At 47.6% G+C, this 20,531-nt stretch overlaps 1 protein-coding gene across 1 annotated transcript in view; it reads right to left on the bottom strand.

The window, feature by feature from the left end:
• LOC141258548 (uncharacterized) overlaps positions 1 to 20,531 on the bottom strand; it is a 395,228-nt gene that overhangs the window by 171,088 nt on the left and 203,609 nt on the right. Inside the window, 2 exon segments of the mRNA XM_073673526.1 lie at positions 9,537 to 9,656; positions 10,035 to 10,154. Coding sequence (XP_073529627.1) covers positions 9,537 to 9,656; positions 10,035 to 10,154 — 240 coding nt within the window.

Genomic DNA, 20,531 nt, shown 5'->3' with positions numbered 1-20,531 from the left:
GAGAAGGTGTGTCCAAACTTTTGGTCTGTACTGTATATGTTGTGGAATACCTATACTAACTATGAAAAAGCAAATCTCTCACTGACGCAGCAGCAGCTCTCCCTACTCTGGCTGGTTCTTGGTTAGACTGTGATGATCCTATCATCACCAACAAATGAAGCAAATTTTTACCTTAACACAGATAACACAGCACTGGCATATCAAGGAGCAAAATAGTTTAATTTGACACCTAACCTGACATCGGTCAGTTTAGATTCATGAGTGCTCTTGAAATTCATGAGTGTGCCAAGTCCTCATTTCCCACATGCCTTCCTGCTTGCTGCTTCAATGCCTTGGCTCCTTAATGTTTGGTTCAACTGGTGATTAGTGTTGAGCCACCCCCGTAGTGTTCAAGTTCGGTTCGGTTCGTCGAACACCCGTATGTTCGCCGAACTGTTCGGCGAACTGTTCGCCGAACTGTTCGTCGAAATGTTCGTCGAACACCGTTAAAACCAATGGCAGGCAAACAAAAACACATAGAAACACATAGAAAACACCTTCAAAGGTGTCCAAAAGCTGACAAACTGCTCAAAAGACACAACTAACACATGGAAAAGTGACAAGTACATATAGTCATGCGAAAAGAAAAGAGGTGGAGGAGTAAAAGGAGGGGGAGGCACAGATATAGGCATGTCATGCCCTTCTAAAACCAAAAAAGTGCGAAGCCGACACGGCCAGTCCGTTCCTGCCCGTGCGACCTCCGTGTCGCCGGGTTTGTGCCAGAGCCGCGGTGGACCCTGACGGCCAGCCCCCCTCTCCCAATGCTGGTGCCTGTCCGCTGGTGGGTCGAGCGAGCCCCCCTGCGGTGGAGGCAGGTCTAATCTTTTTAATTTAAATTGTCTCTCTAATTTGAATGAGTACACTTTAAATCCTTTTACAAGGATCTATTGAAGGGCAAGTCTCATGCCAGCAGCCGCAGTAATTCCAGCTCTAGTAGCGTCCACTAAAGCTGCTGCAGTTAAAAAGCTTTTATAAGGATCGAGCTTGGCGGTCCACAGCAAGGAGTCCAACCGCTAGTCCCAGCCCCTATGCCTTGGGGTGCCTCCCCGATGCTCTTCACTGAGTGTCCCGGGGGCCCGAACCATTTCCTTTGAAAAAATTAAGTGTCTAAACTACAGGTGGTGTAGCTTGCTTAACAGCTGGGATAATCCGCTGACTAGCAGACACTGCTACTAGGCACAAAGTATTTCCTGGGCTAGATGCAGTTAAAAATTTGTAATTAGATACTCTCGTTGGATGCTGAGAAAGCATTCCATAGAGTCTCCTGGCACGCCATATATTATTCTCTTAAAAAGCTTGGGGTAGGGGTCTAGGGGACCCTTTTATAGGCAAAATCACGTCCCTGTATCGCAATACGTCACCTAGGCTGAAGATAAATGGAACATTTTCATCACCTTTCATAATTACCAATGGGACAAGGCAGGGATGTCCTCTGTCCCCTCTCTTATACATCCTAGTGACAGAGCACCTGTTCTCATCAATTCGCCATAATCCCAACATTAGGTGGATTGAGGTGGGAGGCACGGAATGCAAGTGCTCGGCATTTGCTGATGATGTCCTAGTACATATCACTCAATCACATATATCCATCCCTGCTGTTATGGCTGAAATAGATCACTTTGTTACATGGTCAAATTTTAAAATCAATGCAGCGAAGTCTGAGGCCCTCGATGTCTCCCTCCCCAAATCCATACATGATTCCATCCAGTCCAACTTTCCCTTTGCCTGGCCCTCACAGGGTATCAAATACTTAGGAATTCGTATTCATAGAGACCTCTCCCGTCTATGTTATCTTAATTTTGGGCCCTTTATTGAACAACTCCATACAGACCACGGTTGGCAAGTTAGAACTGTAAGATTCACTACGTGAACCACTGGTGTTTTGTGGAAAAGCACATGTACACTGTGTTCCAAATTATTATGCAAAAAGTGTTTAGGAGTGATAAGGTAAGAATTTTTTTGTTTGTCAGTTAAACTCTTTGATGGTGATGTGTGTCAGGGCTCTTTATATCACTGTAAGCAATTGCAGACACCTGTGCTAATTAGTTTGGCAGGTGGGTCCAATGAAAGGCAAGACTACTTAAGAAGGCTGTCCCACATTATTAAGCAGCCTACATTTTCTGCCAAAATGGGAAAGAAAAAGGATGTGTCGGCTGCTGAGAAGCAACAAATTGTGGAGTATTTAGGTCAAGGCATGACTACAATCAACATTGCCATGACACTTCATCCTGATCATCGCACAATCAAGAAGTATGTAGCTGATTCACACGTGTGCATGCTGATAAGGGAAAATTTAGGACTCTTTCCTACAGGCAATTACGTCAGGTTAAAAGAGCAGCGGCAGAAAAGCCTTGTCATAGCAGCAGACAAGTTTTTGAAGCTGCTGGTGCCTCCAACGTTCCACGAAAAACAAGATGCAGGGTCCTTCAGAGGTTTGCAGCTGTGCATAAGCCATCCTGTCGACCTCCTCTATCCACTGTACACAAGCAGAAACGGCTCCAGTGGGCCAAACAATACATGAAGATTGACTTCAAAACTGTTTTGTTCACCGATGAGTTGCGTGCAACGCTCGATGGTCCAGATGGATGGAGTGGAGGATGGCTGGTTGATGGACACCCCATGCAAACACGGCTACGGCGCTAACAAGGAGGAGGTGGAGTAATGTTTTGGGCTGGAATCATGGGGAGAGAGATTGTCGGCCCCTTTAGGATCCCTGAAGGGGTAAAGATGAACTCCATAATGTATGTGGAGTTTCTCAAACAGCACTTCCTGCCATGGTTCAAGAAGAAGAACCGTGTATTCCGCAGCAAGATCATTTTCATGCATGATAATGCACCGTCTCATGCTGCACATAACACATCTGCATCTCTGGCTGATATGGACATAAAAGGGGACAAACTTATGGTGTGACCCCCATGCTCCCCTGACCTCAACCCCATTGAGAACCTCTGAAGCATCATCAAAAGGAGTGTATATGATGGCAGGAGGCAGTTCACATCTAAGCAACAGCTCTGGGAGGGTATTCTGTCCTCATGCAAAACAATTGAAGCAGAAACCATCCAAAACCTGACAAATTCAATGGACGAGAGAGTTCAGAAGCTCCTTTTGAACAAGGGGTCCTATGTGCAAATGTAACATCACCTAGAATAAAGTTTTGAGTTGAAAACTGTTTGATTTCAGTTTCAGTTTCTAATAACCTGCTAATGCTTATAATTTCAAAAATGACCATTTTTTTGTTCTTTATTAAAATGAAAAGGTTGATCGAAGAGTGTGGGGGATCTAAGAGTGTGGCAACCCAGTAGTCAGGATGATTTCGAATTCTGACAATCTGAGGGTCATGTTGCAGGTAGTGCAGCAAGAAGGCACTCATGTGTCTTGGGCATCTAGGAGCCCCAAAATTATTTTCCGGGCTAGATGCAGCTAAAAATTATTATTAATTTGAAAGCTGGTGGAGCTTAGTATAGATGGCCTAATAGAATCAGTACTGCAAACTGCTACAAGGCCCAAATTATTTTCCAGCCAAGATACAGCTAAACATGATTAGTAATTTTAAATCTGGTGGAGTTTAGTATAGATGGACTAATAGAATCAGTACTGCACACTGCTACAAGGCCCAAATTATTTTCCAGCCAAGATACAGATAAACATGATTAGTAATTTTAAATCTGGTGGAGTTTAGTATAGATGGCCTAATAGAATCAGTACTGCACACTGCTACAAGGCCCACATTATTTTCCAGCCAAGATACAGATAAACATGATTAGTAATTTTAAATCTGGTGGAGTTTAGTATAGATGGCGTAATAGAATCAGTACTGCACACTGGTACAAGGCCCAAATTATTTTCCAGCCAAGATACAGATAAACATGATTAGTAATTTGAAAGCTTAAAACGGTTGGTGAGGTGATTTTAACATATCATCAAGCTTTTACTCTCCCTAGGATGACACAGTGGTAGAAAAGTCGTTTCGGATCCATGATTTGTTCATCTTTATGAACGTGAGTCTGTCTACATTATCAGTGGAGAGCCGCGTGCGCTTATCTGTCAGCACACCACCAGCAGCGCTGAACACACGTTCAGACAGAACGTTGGCTGCGGGGCATGACAAGATCTCCAAGGTGTAAGTGGCGAGCTCCGGCCATTTATCCAGATTGGAAGCCCAAAAAAAACAAGGGTCCAGTGACACAGTCATGGCTTCAGTGTTTACTTGGAGATACTCCTGTACCATCGTCTCTAGGCGTTGACTATGTGTCAGACTTCTTATCTCCTGTGGCACTACAAAGGATTGGCTAAAAAAGTGGTGAAATGATTCCGCAAAATTGATGTTACCAGCAGATACTGTGTTTCTGTTACGTATTGAGTGCTGAACACTCGACAGTCCCACGGTTGGCAAGTTGGAACTGTGAGATTCACTACGTGCACCACTAGTGTTTAGGGGAAAAGCACATGTAAGATTCTGCAACAGTCTCTGCTGATACTCCTGCATGCGTGTATCTCTTTCTATGGCAGGAATAATTTCTGCAAATTTACTTTTGTACCGGGGATCTAACAGTGTGGCAACCCAGTAGTCAGGATTATTTCTAATTCTCACAATTCGAGGGTCATGTTGCAGGTAGTGCAGCAAGAAGGCACTCATGTGTCTTGCGCATCCAGGAGCACCAAGTCCCTGTTGTGTTGGTGGCGAGGTAACAATCATGCTTCCTTCCTCTGCCCTCTCCCCCCAACCTCGCACAACAGAAATGTGATCAAGGTCTCCCTCATCTGATGAGTCTTCCATCAGTTCGTCCTCCACTTCTTCCTGGGCTCCTGCACCTTCCTCCCTAGTTTGGCTGCTACCATGCACCTTGGTAAAACCATCTCCCCCACCCTCACATGCCTGCCGCCTTGGTGCTGCCGACCGTCTGGACCTTGCAGATGTTAGCCCTTCCGCATACAACTCCTCCTCCTCTACTTCCTCCACCACCTCTTGTGCCACCACCTGACTCCGAATTCTGTTTAACATGTGCTCCAGCATGTAAATCACTGGAATAGTCATGCTGATAATGGCATCGTCAGCACTAAACATCTTCATCGCCATTTCAAAACTGTGCAGAAGGGTGCATAGGTCCCTGATCTGAGACCACTCCTCCAGCGTGATTTGCCCCACCTCTGGATCTCGTTGGCCCAGGCTATACGTCAGAACGTATTGCACCAGGGCTTGTCCGTGCTGCCACAGTCGCCTCAACATGTGCACAGTTGAATTCCACCGGGTAGGCACATCGCATTTTAGCCAGTGAAGTGGCAGGCCCAACGACTTCTGTAGAGATGTAAGTCGCTGAGCTGCATGATGCGAACGGCGGAAGTGAGCACATAGTGACCGTGCCCTCTGCAGAAGGCCATCTAGTCCGGGATAGTGGGTTAAAAATTGCTGGACAACCAGGTTCAACACGTGAGCCATACAAGGCACGTGTGTGACATTGCCCCAGCGAAGGGCCGCACCCAGGTTTGCAGCATTGTCGCACACGGCCTTCCCTGGTTTCTGGTCCAGTGGAGACAACCATTCATGAAACGGGTTCTCAAGAGCTGACCACAACTCCTCAGCTGTGTGACTCACATTTCCCAGACATTTCAAAGTAAAAACCGCCTGATGACGTTGAGCCCTGCTGCCAGCATAGTAAGGAGGTGTGCAGGATCCCTTCTGCGCAGTTGGAAAGCTTGTGGCATGACCAGACAGGCTTTGGGTGCAGGTGAAGGACCGAGAGGAGGTTGAGGAGGCAGAAGCAGTGGAGGAACTTTGAGATAAAGAGGATTGATGCACAACTCGTGGGGACGGCAAGACTTGGACAGCAGCCCCTTGTCCTGCTGTCACCATAGTTACCCAGTGCCCAGTCAGCGACATGTAACGCCCCTGTCCATGCCTACTCGTCCAAGTGTCTGTGGTGAAATGCACCCTGTCACACACAGAGTTTCTCAAAGAAGCCTTGATCTTGTGTGCGACATGCTGGTGGAGCGCAGGCACACTTTTCTTTGAGAAGTAGTGCCGACTGGGCATCTGGTACTGGGGCACTGCGACGGACATAAGGTCTCGAAAATCCTCTGTGTCCACCAAGAGGAAAGGCAGCATTTCTGTAGCCAAGAGCTTGCAAATGGTGAAATTCAAACTCTTAGCTTTCTCATGGCTAGGAGGAAATGGTCTTTTACTTGTCCACATCTGAGGGACCGAGGGCTGGCTGTTGTGCTTAGACGGGGTTAAGAAGGGTGTCCCCGGCAAACTGCAGTTCTGTGAGGAAGATGCAGGCGGACATGTTAGGTTGCCTTGATCCAAAGGTGGTGCTATAGATGTCGGACAGCGCTGAACCCCAGCTGGTGTTTCCACCTCCACAGAAAATGATGACCTTCCAATCATGCTGGCTGTTGCGGGTAAAGAGGTGGCAGATCTGCGTCCCAAAGCAGGAATGACTGCTGTCCCCCCAGTCACAGAGGATGAAGAGGCCACGGATGCACAAGATGTGGCAGACGGTGGTTGGCCCGGCCGGTTAGGCCGCATTGTAGCACAGTGAGCTTCCCACTGCAACTTATGCTTCATATCCATGTGCTGGTTCATGCATGAAGTACTCAAACTATGTATTTTTTGGCCTCTACTTAGCTTTTGCTGACAAATGTTACAGATAACACGAGTTGGGTCATCTTTATCGATATGAAAAAATGCCCAGGCTATGCAAGGCTTAGCACCCATGCGACCTGAAGAGCCACCGCGACTTGTGGTCAGAGGCAGAGTTGTGTTTGAGGATGCAATTGTTGGTCCAGTACTACGTCTCTGTCCAGGAAGGCCCAACCTGACCTCGTTGTCACTACCATCCTCCTCCACCTCCTCTGCTGACCTCATCGACTGGCTGACAGTGGGTTGACAGTAAGTGGGATCTCCAACCTCGTCTTCATCACCCTGTGTGTTATCACACCCGTCGTCCTCAGAACCAACCTCTTCCTGCCCTGACAAAAAACTAAAGTTGTCGCTCCAATCAGGTATTTGAGTCTCATCATCGTCTTCCTCATTGTCTCCACCAACAGGAGTTACAGTTTGGGAACGAGGGTCTACATTATGGTCAGAACCTTCTGCGTCTGGTCCTGGATCCGACTCATAAAGATTCTGGGCATCAGTGCAGATCATTTCCTCATCTGGATTCACAGAAGCTCTGGAGCCGACCTCTGATTCCCAGGCTATAGTATGAGTAAACAGCTCTGCAGACTCAACCATCTGTTCTACCCCATACTCAGAGCAGCAGCTGGAGACTTGGGAGCTGTGAGGAAGCAAGTGCGATTGGGGTGACACCTCTGAGGACTGGAGTATTTGTGATGTTGAAGTTGAGGTGGAGGAGAGCCCACTTAAAGGAGCACTTGATATCCGTTGAAGCACCTGCTGTTTTTGTGCCTCATCTGGAATTTGTAGCGATTCGTCTAGCCGTAAGAAAGCGATCTTATCACATTGTCCGCTAAAAGAAGTAGACATCTTAGTTTGGCTGGAAGATGGTCTTTCTTCTGCAGATGTTACTGTTGCTTTAACACCTACCCCACGGACACAACCTTTTTTTCCCTTCCCAACACGCCTATTCCCCTTTCCACCAGCAGCAGGCCTTTTTCCACTCATTTTGGTGGTTAACTAATTCACAACTCTGGAGTTGCTTGCACAAAAAACAATGGATGGGAACCGAGCAGAGCTGAGTGGCCAAACTGTGGTATTAGCCCAAAAGTATTGGCTGGGTTAGATGCAGATAACAATTATTTTGAATTTGCAACCTGGTGGAGGTTAGTATAGATAGACTAATAGAGCAAGTCCCACACACTGCTACAAGCCAAAATATTTTTTCAGAGCTAGATGCAGAAAAAAATTATATTGAATTTGCAACCTGGTGGAGGTTAGTATAGATGGACTAATAGAACAAGTCCCACACACTGCTACAAGCCGAAATAATTTTTCAGAGCTAGATGCAGATAAAAATTATTTTGAATTTGCAACCTGGTGGAGGTTAGTATAGATGGACTAATAGAACAAGTTCCACACACTGCTACAAGCCAAAATATTTTTTCAGAGCTAGATGCAGAAAAAAATTATATTGAATTTGCAACCTGGTGGAGGTTAGTATAGATGGACTAATAGAACAAGTGCCACACACTGCTACAAGCCGAAATAATTTTTCAGAGCTAGATGCAGATAAAAATTATTTTGAATTTGCAACCTGGTGGAGGTTAGTATAGATGGACTAATAGAACAAGTCCCACACACTGCTACAAGCCGAAATATTTTTTCAGAGCTAGATGCAGATAAAAATTATTTTGAATTTGCAACCTGGTGGAAGTTAGTATAGATGGACTAATAGAATGATGCTATGCCCAAAAAGTTTTACTTCACTAGGTGCAGTAAAAAAAATTGTATTCTATACACAGGTGGTGTAGCTTGCAACACAGATAGGCTACTCCACTGACTAACACACACTGCAAGAGGCCAAAAAGGATTTGCTTTGCTAGATTTAGCCAAATGCTGTGAAAAAACTTGCACAGCACTAAAACAGACCTGCCTTGCAAAAAGTGATAGGAACTGATGTTACCTAGCCCTCAAAAGGACTGCAATTACAATTAGTCTTTACTCCCAACCTATCTATTTAAGAGCACAGACCTGCGTGATAAAAGTGATAGGAACTGATGTAACCTAGCCCTGAAAAGGACTGCAATTACAATTAGTCTTTACTCCCAACCTATCTATTTAAGAGCACAGACCTGCCTGATAAAAGTTGTAGGAAATGATGTAACCTAGTCCTTAAAAGGACTGCAATCACAACTATTCCTACTCCCAAGCTATCTGTAGATTTGTGCGAAAATTGGCTTGAAATTAACAAAGTATAGCGCACACAGCAACAGCGGTGCCGTCTAACACGCAGCTGCAGCAGTGAGAAAATTGTGGCGACTGGGAAAATGGCTGGGTCTTATAGGGCAAGGACATGTGACATACACTGCCAATGACGCATGCCCTTGCTTGTGTGAAAAAAAGCAGTACGCTCCGTGTGTGCGCTGCTGATAAGCTGACAGATTGCACCTCCCCACTGTAAATGCGGGAAAGAGAAAAAAAAATGGAGATCTTCATTATTTCTGCAGATATCCATCCCCTGCCCCTCCCCCCGCCCCGCTGTACACTCAAACTGCGTATTAACATTAATTTTCAGCATTACTGAGAAAAAATCCAGTTATGATTTTGGCGCACGAACAGTTATCGAACATAACCTCGAACAGCCGAATTTTTTTCAAATCCTTCGTGTTCGCCGAACGGCTCGAACACCGCCCAAAACAGCTCGAATTAAAAAAATTAACAGGAGGGCTTCTTTAAGTTGCAAGTAACAGCTTTCTGTTTCGAGTTATAGGTAAGGTGTTGTTATATTAAACAAGAAAAAACTTTGTCTGTGTACATGTATATAACATTAGATAGTCACTTCCATTACTTTCTCATATTGCTGATGTACTATACTTACCTGTGTATCCAGCATTACATGTACAGATATAACTTCCCTCTGTGTTATTACAGGTGGCATCAGCTGCACAGTTGTTCTTTCCTCCACATTCATCAATATCAGCACAATATGACCCATTACCTGATCACAATACAGAAATGATGACTTATTATTGGTCTGTGATGAAGAGCTCATCCACACTTGTCTTACAATATGATCATAAAGCCTCAATGGATGGTACTAAATTCTATAGGACAAACTGCAGCCAAAGTCTATTAGTCTGTACAAATAATAAAACAAATTACACAAACACTTTTGCATTAATGTGACCTTATAGTAATGAAAATAAAAATATCTTAGCTCAAATTAATAGAATTATATTGAAAAAATACATTTTGTACATGCTTGCGGTTTCTATGACAGCAGCCATTGTTATTCAAGAAATATCATTTATAGATGACGTCCAGTAAATTCAGTAAATGGCTGTATATACTGACATCTCTAGTGATAAGTGATTACCTTGGTATCCAACATTACATGTACATAAGTAATCTCCTGTTCTGTTACTGCATGTTGCATCAGGAGAACAATCGCTGTCATTCTGGCATGTTATCAGTGGCTCACAGTCATATCCGTTACCTATGAAAAGACCATAATGTAATGATTGACATATCTAATATTGAAAAATATCCTTAACTTATATTTCATACAGATTTGAAAAACATACACACAGTGTACATTTATTGCCAGTGTGCCATGCAGAAGTAGTGCTGTTGCAGAGTGTGACATGCTGAAGTAGTGCTGTTGCTTTCAAAGCATTCAGAAACTTCTAGAAGTAACACAAGCACAGGAGACAAGAAGTGTTGTGCTCCAGAAGCATACAGCAACTAGAGTGGTTAGCACAGTCACAGGAGAAGTGGAGCGTTTTAGCAGAGCCCCAGGGGGATTGTGGGGAAGTTGTTTACTATCTGGCCGGAGCCGAAGAAGAAGGTGGCTTATCATCTGTTTCTCACAGAAGTCAAGGGAACAGAATTCAGGTCAGGAGAGAAGCTAAACAAAGGCCAGTTAGACTTCCCGAGCTAACAGTGTGGAGTATTATCGGCCAGGAAGGAAAGGACTGGAAGGAAGCCTGTCATAGAGATCATCTCCCTCATCACACTCTTCCCCCCTTTCATCTCCATGCAGGATAAATAATGCTGTGTACTATGGAATACTTGTGAAGGAAAAGCCTGTGGATGTGTATGCATTAAAACTGTGCTGTACTGTGCTACCAGATAATAGAAAGTGTACTGCTGTGCTGCAAAGGAGACTGTACTGTTATTACTGGAGCCTGGTGCTCAAAGAGACATTTGCATTGCACTGGCCATGCGTCATTTAATGTTACTGTTCTACCGATTATAAAGTCTATTGTTGGATGTGTCTGGTCAGCAACTGAATCTATCGTGTGCCTGAGAGAATCTGCAGCCTAGGGTCGCTCTGAGTAACGGTTCCCCCAAGATTCCAACAAATTCATGTAACCGGTCTTGCCCCTATCTGAACTTAGGCAGTGTGCATGTAACATCAGGATCCCTGTTACATAAAACAGTGTAATCAACTACACTATTTCATATAGTGAAAAATAGTGATGAGCGAGCATACTCGCAAGTACTCGGTACTCGCCCGAGCATCTCAGTATTCGAGATGCTTGGAGCTCACCGAGTACTTGCGAGCTGCTCGGGCGGATGCTTGGGTCCCCTCCCTGCATGTTTGGCGCTCTTTAGAGCTCCAATCAACATGCAAGGATTGCCTGCCACACACTGTAATGTCGCAGCCATGTTGGTTGTGGCATTACAGTGATTGGCTGGCCGCACAGCGTCATCAGGTCTATATCAGACCTGGCGCCGCTGTGCTCGTCAGTCTACTCCACAATCAGGCAGTGTAGGGAGAGGTGCTGCTGAGCTAGGGAGAGATTTGGTTGTGTATTAGGTAGTGTAGGGAGAAAACAAGTACATTACACATATTCATCTCAACAAACAGTCCTTCTGAGGACTAATCCATCTGAAGAGATATCAGGCAGGCAGTGTATATAGGCAGGTAGGCAGTGTATATAGCAGACTGCAGTGCATATAGCACAAGAGGCTCCATTGAAGTTCTGCCTTCTGCGGCTATTAGATAATTCTAAACAAAGGCCCAGGTCTCAGGGGCCAGGTATAATTTTTTTTGGATCTTAATCCTCATTATTTGCTTAAAAAGCAATCCAGAGAACACCGTTTTTCTGTGCCATTTGCTTGTTGGCACTGCAGAATACAGCCAGGTCCTTTCCATATTACAGCGCTAAAAATCTAGCTATTTAAAACTGTGGTTTGTCCGTCACACGGATCACAGAAATTGCGCTGAAAATACTGCCATTTTTGGCCTCCATTCAAGTTTGTTTTCAGTGTGTCAGCAAAGTTTTTGGCACCAGTTTGCTGTTCAAAATAGTTACCTACAGGACAGGTATTTAAAACTGTGGTTTGTCCGTCACACGGATCACATATACGTTTTATGAAAATTCTGCCATTTCTGGCCTCCATTCTAATTTTTTTTCAGTGTGTCAACTAAATTGTTGGCACCTGTTTGCTGTTCAAAATAGTTACTACAGGCCTGGTATTTAAAACTGTGGCTTGTTTGTCACATGGATCACATATACGTTTTCTGAAAATTCTGCAAGTTCTGGCATCCATTCAAATTTTTTTTCAGTGTGTCAGCAAAGTTTTCGACACCGGTTTGCTGTTCAAAATAGTTACCTACAGGCCAGGTATTTAAAACTGTGGTTTCTCCGTCACACAGATCGCATATAACTTCACTCCAAATTCAGCCATTTGTAGAGAGCGTGGAAGATATTGTCCTCCATTTAAAATGGGAAAGGCGCATGGCAAGAAACGCCGTGCTGGTGATGGAGCATGCAGAGGCCAAGGCCGTGGGCAAGCTGAAATTGTGCCACAAGAAACACCCACATCTTCTCGCCCGACCTTCCTGTCCCAATTCATAGGGGACCACAGCACACCACTATTGAACCCAGAGCAGTGTCAAAAAGTTGTTGGTTGGATAGCGGATAATGCTTCCAGTCACTTACCCACCACCACTACCCTGTCTTCCACACGGTCAAGTCTCAGTAGCCGTGAGTCTGGACTGCAAATTCCTCACCCTGATCCTCCTTCCTCCCACCATGCCGAGTGCCCAGAGACAACTGATCCCACACTTGGACACTCTGAAGAGCTGTTCACTTTTCCATTTATAGATTCGGGCCTCTTGCCCGGTCCACTTGAAGCGAGGCAAGAGGAGATCGCATGTAGCGATGCCCAAATATTTGAACAGCCACGGTCACATGAAAGCAATGGTGGGAAAGTGTCACAAGAGGTGGACGATGATGAGACATAATTGCCAGAAAGTCAGGAGGAGGACCAGGGTGCGGAAGTGGAAGATGAGGCGGTGGTTGATAAAGTAACTGACCCAACCTGGCAGGAGGACATGCAGAGCCAGGACAACAGCACACAGGAGGAGGGTGGTAGAGCACCCCAACAGGCAGGAAGAAGCAGTGTTGTGGCCGCAGACAGAAGGCAGGCAACCGTTCCTCGTAACACCAACACAAAGGAAGTTGCCAGTACAACTGTTAGGCCTTCCCGAGTCTGGTTGTTTTTTTAAAGACTCTGCCGATAACCCCAAAAAGGCCATTTGCACCACCTGCCAGGCCAGCATCAGCAGCGGTGGCAAAACTAGAAGCCTGACCACCACCATCATCATCTGCCACATGCCAGCAAAGCACCCGACTTTGTGGACCGAACCCCACGGTCCAGGAACAGTGTCTGCGGGTGGCACCATTGCTTCTTCCGCTGTTGTGCATGCAAGCCAATCCCCTGTCCATGGTATATGCGAAGATGCCTCCTGCCCTGCACCTGTCGGTGCACACTCTCAAGTAGTAGCATCAGGAAACACATCTACGTCCTTGTCCCAGCGTAGCGTTGAGTTGTCCCTACCCCAGTCCTTGGAACGCAAGCGCAAATACGTAGCCAACGCCCCACAGGCCACACTACTAAATTCCCACATTTCACGACTTCTTGCGCTCGAAACGTTGCCTTTTAGGCTCGTGGAGATGGTAGCATTCTGCAACCTGATGGCGGCAGCCGTCCCTCGGTACTCGGTCCCCAGCCGCCACTATTTCTCCCGGTGTGCCGTCCCTCCATTACACAAGCACGTGTCCCAAAACATTAGCCGTGCCCTCAACAACACAGTTACCAGGAAAGTCCACCTAACCACGGATACGTGGACAAGTGCTTGTGGGCAGGGACGGTACATCTCGCTGACAGCACACTGAGTTAACATAGTGGAAGCCGGAACCCAGTCGGACCGAACACATACTCCCGACGCCAAGGATTGTGGGCCCTAGGTCAATCAGGGTTGCCCCCACATTCTACAGATCCTGCACTTCATCCTCCACAGCCTCTTCCTCCTCTTCAACCTCCATCTCCGAAATGACCACATCAGTCACAAGCTGGAAGCACTGCAGCACTACCTCGGCCAAGCGGCAACAGGCTGTGCTGAAGCTAATATGACAAACTGCACAATGCTGAAGAGTTGTGGACAGCTCTGAAAGAGCAGGCAGATCTGTGGCTCACACCGCTGAACCTACAGCCAGGCATAGTCGTGTGTGACAAGGGCCGGAATCTGGTGGCGGCTCTGAGGCGAGGCGAGTTCACACACGTACCATGCCTGGCCCATGTGCTTAACCTCATGGTTCAGCGGTTTCTCAAATCCTACCCGAGCTGCTAGATCTGCTTGTTAAAGTATGCCACCTGTGTGCCCATTTTAGAAAGTCACCTACAGCCACCCTTGCCATGTTTCAGCAGTGTTTGCATCCAGCTCACAGACTGGTGTGTGATGTCCCCACGCATTGGAACTCTACATTGCAGATGTTGGGAAGGATTTGTGAGCAGAAGAGGGCAGTTGTTGAGTACTAGCATCAACAAGGCCGTCAGTATTCAGTTCAGACTCCACATATAAGACCTCAGGAGTGGACATGGATGTCAGACATATGTACCATCCTCCAAAACTTTGAGGACTCCACCAAGATGGTGAGCTGCGATGACGTCATAATTAGCATCACCATCCCGCTTCTCTGTCTTCTGAAATGCTCTCTACTCACAATCAAAGAGGATGCATTGAAGGCGGAGCACGATGAGATGGAGCACGGAACCATACAGGGTGATTACACACAGCCCAGCCTCATCTCATCCCAACGTGGATTGGGTGACGATGAGGAAGAGTAGGAGGAGGAAGAACAGTAGCTAGTTTCATGTGCTATAGACGGTAGTACCTGCACAACTGTCATACCGTCTGTTCTGCGTGGATGGCCTGAAGACAGGGAGGAGGAGGAGAGCATGATCAGTCATCCTCTTGGTGAGGACACGGAATGCTTGCCTGTTAGCAGTCTGACACACATGGCTGAGTTTATGTTACGCTGCCTTTCCCGTGACCCTTGCGTTGTCCAAATTTTGGGTGACAGTCATTACTGGTTGGTGACACTTCTAGACCCACGCTAAAGGAAGAACTTTGTATCTCTTATTCCTTTGCAGGAGAGGCCTAATAAAATGGGGCAGTACGAGAAGGCCCTTGTTGCGGAATTAGTGAAAAAATTCCCATCTGAAAACGCTGGCGGCAAAGGTCACAGTTCATTGGACAACCAAGGAGTACAGGCGAGAGAGCCACAAATGCAATCCAGCAGAAGCAGAGGAACACTGTCAATGTTCTGGGACAGTTTTCTCAGACCCTCCCATCGCACAGGCCCTGAGGCAGAGGGGGTACTCTCACAAGGGGTGCAAAGTTTCAGAACATGGTGGGGGAGTACCTTACCTACCACACCAACGTCCTCTGTGATTCCTCTGCACCTTATAATTATTGGGTCACCAGAGTCGTCACCAAGTGCCGGGCGGGCGATTCAGCTGATCCATGTCAACAGAGCAGCTCTTCCCCTTTTGGGATGTTCTATCAAAGGGGCTTAACTGTAGATGTCATGCTGTTTGACAGTCAGCTCCTCACAGTTTGGCAGCATGACATCGGAAGTCACAACCGTCAACAGAGCAGAGCGAATGAGAAGCCACTGCTCTGTTGACATGATGTCATCACAAGCAGCTGAATCGACGGTAGCAACCACCTGCCTGTAAGTTCTTTGGACCATAGTGAAAAAATGTAATAGTCCTGGATAACCCCCTTTAAAAGGAGTCCGGTCGTTTTTTTTTTCTGTTAACCATAGTTTCCTCCATGGAAACATATGCATGGAAAGGGCATTACAGGAAAAAAACATTTCTGCTTGTAAGATTTCCCCTAAATCAACCATTCATTATGTCATCATGAACTTCAAAGAGAGCGGTTCAATTTCTGTGAAGAAGGCTTCAGGATGTCCAAGAAAGTTGAGCATATGCCACAACTGTCTCCTACAGAGGATTCAGCTATGAGATTGATTCTAAACCAGCACAAAACTTGCTCACGAATGGCAGCAAGCAGTTAGTCAGTGCCTCTGCATGCAAAGTGAGGCAAATGCTTTTAGAGTCTAGCAAGAAGTGCAGGGATTAGACTGCAAATGGCTGGAGTAACGTTATTTTCTCTGATGAAGCCCCTCCTTCATATTATTTGGGACATTTGGTTCTGGTTGTACAGAAAAGAAAAGCTTAGCACTAAAAAGAGTCCTAAGTCATGCCAGCAGTAAAGCATCCTGAAACCCTTCATTACTAGTGGGCTTATTCACAAGAACAATACCATGAATAAAGAATGGTATCTAAATATCTTCCAAGAGCATCTTCTGCCAATGATGTAGAACAATTTGGTGATGAATAATGCTTTTTCCAACAGTATGAAGTACCATGTCACAAGGCAAGTAAGTGGCTTGGTGAACAAAACAACAACATTTTGGGCTCAATGGTATTGAGATCCTGTGGTCCATCTTTAAAAAGGAGGTGGATAAACAAAACACAGAAGGTGTGATAAACTCCAAGAACTGATGATGCAAGAACAGGTTGCCATAAGTCAGGATTTGGCCCAGACGCTGAAATCCACCATGCAAGGACAAATTGCAGTAGTCTTGAAAAATAACTGTCAACACTGTAAATATTGAGTCTTTGTATAAACTTGATGTATTCGTCAATAAAAGTTGTAATGCTTATGAAATGCTTATCATTGTTTTCAGTAACCATAGAAATGTCCAACTAAAAGATCTAAAAACAGCGCAGCAGCAAACTTTCTGAAAACCAAAATTTGTGCCACTCTCAAATCATTTGACTACGATTGTACATATGTGTGTTTATGTGCTGCTGTGTGTGTATATATACATATATGTGTGTGTGTGTGTGTGCTTTCATATTTTGGCGTAAATGTGCTTTGTGTATATATGTGGCACCCCAGGGGTCTGGTTTCCACAGTAATAGCAGTATTACGTCTGTGAGCAGTTGGGAGGTCTCCTGGGCAGGAATCCTAAGCATGCCACACCTCCTGCCCAGTCCTGGGAGGGGAAGAACTTCCCCTACATAAACTGGGGCTGAGGCAGGGTTAGAGAGAGGAGTTCCAGACAGAGACGGAGTCTGGTCTGGACACGCAGAAACAGGGACAGATAGACATCAGGAGCTCTGTAGGAGCCAAGGAGAAGCGCCAGGGGCTGGAGCTGTGCAGAGCTCGCCCTGGGAGAAGGTACTAAAACCGGACACAGGAGTCCGAGGCTGTGGGGACTAAGATATACCCAGCAGCAGAATCCATCCGGCAGGGGATTCCAGGTCCTCTGGCCATAAAAGCCCGGAGGCTCAGTCACAACGAAGGGACCAGCACCGCCATCCCGGAGCGGAGGCTAACAGGAGGCCCCAGGTCACCAGCCATACGGGTGAGCACCACACGGTATACCCAGGGACGTGGGCTACTTGTAACCGCCGAAAGCAGGGTAGCCAGGAAGGGTACAGACTAACGGGAAGGCCTACAACTCCACCTGGCCAGGGGAACTCCGGCTTACTCGCAGACTAACCAGGCCCCAACTACTAGCCAGTACTCCCGGGGGAATTTGCCTTGTACCATCAGTAAAGGCCCTGAACTGTACCCTCGCGTCTCCGTGCTTCCTTGTCGCACCGTTAGTGCTGGGACATCCACACCATCACTCCCAACATCACCCACATCCGCTGCCCTGAGGCCATACCTCTCCCGTTGGGGCTTATATCAACATTGCTGCACACCTATACCACCGGCCTCAGCGGTCTGCCCTGCAGCGGCGGTTTCATAACCGCATTCAACGGGTGGCGTAGTCGGACACTAATACCATCATACCAATAACTGCCACTTAGTTTGACCACCCTGGGCGTGGACCGGGTCACCGCCACACGAAGACTACTACCCCCATCGGATCCGGCTCCGGGTATCCCCCGCGCGCACGCGCGCCGCACTACAGCACTGGCCCAGGGGGTGAGTCAACTTTGGCGTAGTCGGCAGGATTACGTGCCCGCAACCACCGGGTACTGCGTGCCTGAAAAAAGAGACTTTTATACTTACCTGTGGTGAAGTTTCCCGCCGTCCGGAGTCGTTTCCCGCCATCTGGAGCCGATTCCCGCCATCCGACGCCATCTTCTGCCTTCTTCCCGCCATCCGTGGAGTTTTCCCGCCATTGGACGCCATCCTGAGGGCGCCGCGCGGGAAGAAGAGGGGCGTGGACTCCGAAAGCCCGCGAGAACTGAAGCCCCGCCTCACGTCCGGACGTTGCGTAAGGTCCTGGAAGGAGCCCAGCAGACGCCGACGTCACAGGAGCGCGACGGAAGGTCCTCAACCCTGATGATCCACTGCGGAGCCGCGGCCTACGGAAGAGGATCATCGCAAGGTAGGCCACGGTCCACTAGGGGGGAGGAGGATGTCGGATACGGAGGAGAGCTTCACCGCCACAGCCGCCGCCAGCGCCACCGCTGCTGCGGTCATGCCTTTCACCATGCCCTATATCCCGGGGGCAGCCTGGCTACCCCAGTACTCAGGGGAGTCACATACCCTAAATGACTTCAGAGAAAGGCTGGATAGCCTCTTCCAGGTGTATCCCCTCACGGAGGCGCAAAAAGTGAGCATCCTGGTGGCCCAATTAATCGGGGCAGCCCAAAGGGAGGTAAAGTCCTGGCCACCTGGGAGGAAGAGGACTGTCAGAGACATACTAACCCGGCTGAAAGACACATTTGACACCCGCACCTCAGCCGAAATAAAACTAAGATTTTATGGGTGCAAACAACGGGCACATGAGAGTATAAGAGACTATGCTCTAAACCTACAAGAGGCCCTGAGAGCCATTAAGCAGGCAGACCCTGACAGCGTGGGAAATGAAGATAAGCTGTTGACTGAATAATTCATTGAGGGTCTACTGTGCAATGCCCACCGAACCCAGTTGCGGGCAATGGCCTTACAGGACCCTGACCTGGACTTTGCACAGTTCAAGGACAGAGCCATCCGGGTGCTCCGAGAACCGGCACCAGGTGGCGCTGTGACCCACAGGCGCCCTGCTATCACTTATCACCAGGAGACGGCGCCCTTGTCTGCAGGGCCTGTGGGAGCTGATGCGCAGGCTTTAAACAGTGACCCGGCTACAGACCTGCACCATCAGGTCCAAGAGCTAACTAAAAGCGTTGCCGCGCTAACCCGAACTGTGCAGTCTTTACAGGTTTCTACTGCAGGGAAGATCGAGCTGGCATCCGGACCGGAGGACATCCCGTGGCGCCGACCAAGGAGGACCCCACCGGCCAGAGGAAGACCCAGCGATCGATACAACGAGGACGGATGACCTATTTGCCGCCGCTGCAATCAACCCGGACATGTGGCAAGGTACTGTCATTTAAACGGGCACAACCTGGGGTAAAGGGCCAACCCCCAGGCATAAGACCATCAGGCCCATCAAACTGGCGTGATAAATACATAGGGGGACGTCCAATCTTGCCTGTGGTACTGGATGGCATTCCTATGAGTGCCCTACTAGACACTGGGTCACAGGTCACCACCATCCCGTACGTGCTCTTCAAGCAGTACTGGAATGATTCGGACATAACCCGCTACCCAGACGACGACCTGAGTATCATCGCCAGCAATGGTCAGCCCGTGCCGCAGGTGGGATTCAAGGAGGTGACCATTAAAATCGGTAAAGTCGAACTGGCGGCACAAGGACTGATTATAGTGGACATAGACCGTCATGAGAGTCACCCTAGAATCACCCTGGGAACCAATGTAATTGAAAATTGTCTTGCAGAGGTGATTCTCATTTTACAGCAGGTTGCCAACAACGCCAGTTCCGGCCAGCAGCGTGTGCTCCAAAAAGAGATCCGGGCACTGATGAAGCGGCAACAGGTGGAACTATCTGGTGGTGAGATAGGTAGCGTGAGAATGTGTGACCCGTTCCCTATTGCCATGCCCCCAAAAAGTGAGATGATGATTTGGTGCCGGGCAGCTATTGGTCTAAGAGGTAGAGACTACCAAGCAATGGTAGAACCCGTCTACTCAGACAGTAGGCCCACCATTTTGACAGCACGGGGGGTGGTCGATGTACGCCATGGGAGGGTGCCCGTTCAACATCATAAATATAGGTGAGAGAGAAGTACACCTGCCCCGGTATGCCACGCTAGCTAAGTTGTTCACCATAAACCAGAATTCTGTACAGGCCGTGGAACCCTTGCCTCCATCTCAACCAGAGGAAGGTAACGGCTCTAAGAAACCAGTGGAGGACTGGTGTCAGCAACTACATCTGGGTACTGACTCCACTCCCTCACACCAGAAACAAGGAGTCTATCGGGTGGTTCAAGAGTACGAGAGAGTGTTTAGTAAACACCCGTTAGACTTCGGGCGAGTAAAGGGGGTAGAACACCACATCCCCACGGGAGACCATCCTCCCATAAAGGAGAGATACCGACCCGTACCCCCTGCACACTACCAACACGCCAAGGGGATGCTTAGAGACATGAAGGAGGCTGGGGTAATCAGGGACAGCTGTAGCCCCTGGGCAGCTCCACT

The sequence above is a fragment of the Phyllobates terribilis genome, unplaced genomic scaffold, assembly GCF_046119375.1.
Source record: "Phyllobates terribilis strain yellow unplaced genomic scaffold, ASM4611937v1 Scaffold_3__8_contigs__length_932513732, whole genome shotgun sequence".
Lineage (NCBI taxonomy): Eukaryota > Metazoa > Chordata > Amphibia > Anura > Dendrobatidae > Phyllobates > Phyllobates terribilis.
This window is presented reverse-complemented; position numbering and strand designations above follow the sequence as displayed.